Below are 5100 nucleotides of genomic sequence, written 5' to 3' on the forward strand. Positions count from 1 at the left end.
TCTAAACAAGGGGTTTGAAAACTTCTCAGTCATCCAATTCATTTCTGTTCTCCCCTTGGTCAATGTTGGAAGTGGCAACACTCTGTCTCTTCTGTTGTTGTTGTGATCAGCTGCCGCTTTGCTGTGGCATTCCACTGGTGTGCCAGACTCCCATACACCGCTGGTTCCATTTCCCGCCCCAGTTTCTTGCCCAGAGTGAACAGACTGTGGCCTGAAAGGGAAATGCTGCCCCTGTTCGTAGCCCAGAGGACACACCGCAGCTCTGGTGTATCGTCACAAGTACCAGGGGGCAAAAGAGCCCAGAAACGACTTGGGGAGGGCACTGCTGCCAGCTGAAGGAGCTGTCACTCCAAATCCCGTGCTCCGCAGCTGGATTCAAGCCTGCTGCTCCTGCTGGTTTCCCTTTCCCTGTTCTACACCACTGCCTAGCGGAATTAGCGGAAATCCAACCTCAGGTGCACGCAAAGAGAGGATTTCATGGGAAAAACAGTTGAGAAATCCACAGCCAAACATAAAACTTTGCAGTTCAGCTGTTGGACATGCCACGATTTACTGTCCCGTTCCCTTCCCTCCACATGACCCAGGAAGGTGCAGTAACGAAGGGTTTGGGTTCCTCCCGCCGGGGCAGAGGAAGGAGCGTAAGAACCCCCGTTGGAAAGGAACAGTTTTCCAATGGCAGCAGCAGACGAATCAATGCTCAGGGTTGTTGTTTAATGCCAGTGAGGTTTGGGCTAAGGGGTAATCGCAGACAGGAACCTGACAGCATGGCATTATCTTAATCTAAGCAACTCGCCTTCCACGCTGGCACTTGTGCCTCCACGTTAAGCAATCACAGAAATCTTCCAGATTTGTACTGACACTTCAGCTAAAACGGGGTTCGTTGTTCCAGTGTTTTCCTACTCAAAGTAACAACCCAGTCTGCTCCCAAGCTTATGCCAACTTGACTCGAGTGAATCAGTCTTCCCGATGTTACTCTGCAGCCTCAGAATCCTTGTCCCTGACAGATACGGCATCACGATCCCAGGGGCAGATGTGGGAGCCAGGGCACGGATCTCACGGGGAGGAGCAGCAGCAAGTACCCCCAGGGTCCATTTACGGACTGGTCATCCTCGACATGCGCTTCTCCCCGTGTTTGTGAGCCGAGAGCGCGGCGGCGAAGATGAGGGGACAGAGGGCTCTTCTCGGTCTTTTCTCCAGGCTGCTGCAACCTCGTTTCCCAGTGGGAAAAATCCAGACTCCTCTGAATTGCCAACTGCCCATCCATGTCAACGGGGGTTGTTGGCACGGCCGATCCCCCTAACGGCGAGTTGCGCTGCCAGGCGAAGCGGACTGCAGCGGAGACGGCTCATCTAACGACACGGCAGCGTTGCCACACGGAGCAGCTCAGCTCCAGGAAATCCTTGCCGCAATCCCTCTTTTGGGATGCGCTCTCTAGGGGTTATCACCTTCAGCTACGCATTAGGAACCTTGGAAGAAGAGCTCTCTTGATTCTCACACCTAACGTTATTTCTGCATTCCAAAACCCACCTGGAAAATCCTTACACCCGCTTTTTAACTCCCACGTGCACAGAAGGAAGGTTAAGTGGCCTCCTCGTGCCTCTTTCGTGTACCAAGAATAAGGAGCAGAATCAAAAGCGTGACTTTCCACTCCAAATAAGCTCGGAAAGACAATACTTACCCCCAGCCGACCGGCTGAGAGCGGCACACACTGGGAGTGTCACGGGAAAGGGTAAGGTTTTTGATCTTTACCATAATACCTTGGGCCAACCACCCTTTTGCTCGCAAATACCCAGCGGAGTTCTGGTAACGTGTCGGGTAGGTTTGGAGAAAAGGAAGAGTTGGCACAACCGGTAACCTGAGCAGCCAAAGTACAAGTGGAAGGAGGGTGAATGATTAGCCAGGGAGACAGGCCTTGAACCAGATCGCTTCAGCAGACACTAACTTAGTAATTCCCTCTTGCTCCGAAATGAACTTTGTTCCTGTAATGACTGACAGCTGATGCAACGATAAGAGAATGAAGTCTATAAAAATCTAGCTGGAGCTTGGGAAGTTCTATTTGGGGCTCTTCCTCCCTCCTCCGCCCAAGGCTGGTCCTACGGCCGAAGGGACAGCTCAGCCCGTGAAGATGCGCTGTTGGAAAATGATGGCAGTCTTCCTGCTCTGCTCGCTGCTGCTCAGCCAGGTAAATACAACTTCTTCCAGTGCTAATTCAAACGGTCACGTAGCTAATAGCAGCTGTTGTGATTTGCATGGGTTGCTGGCAGGAGTTGGAGCCGACAGGAGGGCTCTTTTAGAGGGTTCGGCATCGTAAAAAAGCCTGGGTTACTCCGAGACGTAACTTAGCGATTCTACCTGCCCTCCCAAGAAGATGAAAGAACATAGTTAATTTTTATACTCCCTACTTCTCTGGGGTGAGGACACAGCAATTATCCCGTAACAGGGCGTGCTGTGATCTGGAAACGAGAAAGATTTCAAGCTCCTCACCTAACTGCTGACCTCAGCATACGAACGACCAGGCGCCCGCCGCTGCTGCGTGGTGCTGACAGTCGCCCCCCGACTCTGTTTCAGACGCACTGTGCTTCCTTGCACCCCCGACTGACGAGGCAGAGGCGGATGACACCTTTCTGGAGAGGAGTCTCGCTGAGACCCATCGGAGCCTCGTGCAGGGATAACAGCGAATGCATTACCATGCTGTGCAGGTAACTCGCCCCGGCAACCATCAGGCTCAGCGACACTTCGCAGCGTGTTACGTAGAGCAAGTTCCCACTCAGTCTCACCCAAACGGGATGTGGGCTTAGTTCTGAGCATAAAGAAGATACCAGGAACAGGGATGGGGCAATAGATTCAGACTTCTTTTGTAAGCAATGCAAACAGAGCAGAGTCCAAGTGCCCTCGATTACAAGCCTAAGTCCTTTCCTTGCAAGCCCAAATCACCTCTTTGCAAAAAAGAACACAGGATTCTAGGCAGCCCTTAGGTAATCACTTAAGACACCTTAAAATTAATCCTTTGTAAAGCCATTACTGCTGACTTTAAAGCATATGTTAATTACATATGCTATCTTACCCTAAATTCATAGAACAGTTTGGGCTGAAGGGACCAAAGTGCCACCCAGTGCCACCCCCTGCCAGGGGCAGGGACACCTTCCACTAGACCAGGTTGCTCCAAGCTGTTAATTAAAATCACTGTCTTACCCTAAATTCATAGAAGTTTGGGCTGAAGGGACCAAAGTGCCACCCAGTGCCACCCCCTGCCAGGGGCAGGGACACCTTCCACTAGACCAGGTTGCTCCAAGCCTCATCCAGCCTGGCCTTGGGCACTTCCAGGGATGGGGCATCCACAGCTTCTCTGGGCAACCTGTGCCAGTGCCTCCCCACCCTCTGTGGGAAGAATTCCTTCCTGATGTCCCATCTCAATCTCCCTCTTCCCATTTAAACCCGTCACCCCTTGCCCTGTCACTCCCGGCCGTCGTACAAAGTCCCCCTTAAGGTGGTAACTGAAGGTCACGGTTCATCAGCCGGAGTACCAAAAGCCACGCCACTCTGAGGAACACCAGACACGAACAAACCGCCCAACCACACACAGTTCAATTGATTAGTTAAACTTACAACGTCGTGCCCGAAAGGCGATTTTGCGTGGCACCTACTGTACGCTCAGCAGAGAGCAAATAGGGACGGGGCAGAGCATCTCTGTCTGCGACTCTCCGTAAATGTAATAGGACAGGGGAGCGGAGCTGCTTCTCCACATCGTGTGAAACTCCTCACCTGCTCCTACCAACCAACACGGGTGACCTGGAACAGCAGCTGCGGGAAGACACAGGCAGGAAGGGATTCCAGTTGTGTAGAATCTCGGCCACGCAGCCCCGGGTAGCGTGCGTCGGGAGCTGTGGTGTAAAGCAAAGAACACAGCGAATCAGGACAAACAAGTGAAGCTGAAGGGGGGTCAGACGGCGCGGGGGTACGTGAGCGCTGTTCCAACAGCCGGGCAAGGGCTGCGCTGCTAAGGATGTGCCCGCCGGCGTGTGTCCGAGCCCTGCCCAGCCGGCAGTGCCTGATGGGGTTTGTTTTCCAGGAAGAACCGCTGTTTCCTTCGAACAGCCTCCGAGTGACCCGTCGGGACGAAGAGCGCCCGTCACTGTTACCGCTCCCGCTCCCCCCGCTCGCGAGGTATTTATTGACCGTGCAAGAGGCAGGACAGCGGACCAAGCAATACGTGTGTCTAACACGTCTGTCACACGAGCTGGTAGAAGGACTTCGAGGAGCTCGAGAACCCTAAGCAGGGCTGCGCGGCCGCGGCACACGCTTCAGGATGACTCTGGCCAAGCTCAATAAAAGGACTCTGCCTCTCCTGCTCGTTTTGGCTTTTTGTAATGGATTCTTTTTCTAAGGTGTGAATTAAACAATTATATTCAACAAACCACCTTGGTTTTCCTTGTATCCTGCAAGCAAAAAGCACGGTGAGGGCGCATCAGGCGTTTTGGGCAGGAATACTTACTTCAGACCGAACTTTAGACCTTTATCCTTCAACCTGGCAAGTGCCTAAAGTAGATCAGGCTTCCGTCTCTCCTCAGTCTCAACAGCTGAACTCTTATCAGCACTCCAGATAAAGGCCTGTTACAGAGAGAGAGCAAACAGACTGATAATACTGACAGCATTCCCATATCCCACAGGCACCCAGTGATAACTGCATGGAAAAGTATTTACTTTTAATTACTTCTAATCAAATTTACTTTAATAGATGTCCTAGATCGACTTGTGCCACTGCAGCACCTACTGTTTTAAAACAAGTTGATCAAAATCCAAATTTTGACCCAGAGGGTGGAGAGCAACAAAGCTGCTTCCCATCAGCCAAACACCAACAAGCCGAGGATGCAAAGTCCGGAACGGCTCTTTCCTTCTGTTCCGCGTGGAGCACCCGGCTCCCAAAAGGAAACTCCGCTTCAAACCGTCACGCCCGGGGAGGGCAAAGCCCCCCCGCAAGAGACACGAGCACAGCGGGTCTGAGGTTTAATACAGAAAATCTATTTGATATTTATTAAACTTAGTTTCTCCAGTTACAGTTTTGCATTGTACAAAGCATTTTAATGACACAGTAGTTAAAAA

At 51.9% G+C, this 5100-nt stretch overlaps 1 protein-coding gene across 1 annotated transcript; it reads left to right on the forward strand.

Moving 5' to 3' along the window:
- The first annotated feature begins 2125 nt into the window (after nt 1–2125).
- On the forward strand, nt 2126–4106 carry LEAP2 (liver expressed antimicrobial peptide 2). Its single transcript, XM_010158277.1, has 3 exons — nt 2126–2182; nt 2569–2699; nt 4070–4106. Exons 1-3 carry the CDS (start codon nt 2126–2128, stop codon nt 4104–4106), a joined length of 225 nt encoding a protein of 74 aa, XP_010156579.1.
- Nucleotides 4107–5100: the final 994 nt, after the last annotated feature.

This window comes from Eurypyga helias, unplaced genomic scaffold (genome assembly GCF_000690775.1).
Source record: "Eurypyga helias isolate BGI_N326 unplaced genomic scaffold, ASM69077v1 scaffold4279, whole genome shotgun sequence".
NCBI classification, from domain to species: Eukaryota; Metazoa; Chordata; class Aves; order Eurypygiformes; family Eurypygidae; genus Eurypyga; species Eurypyga helias.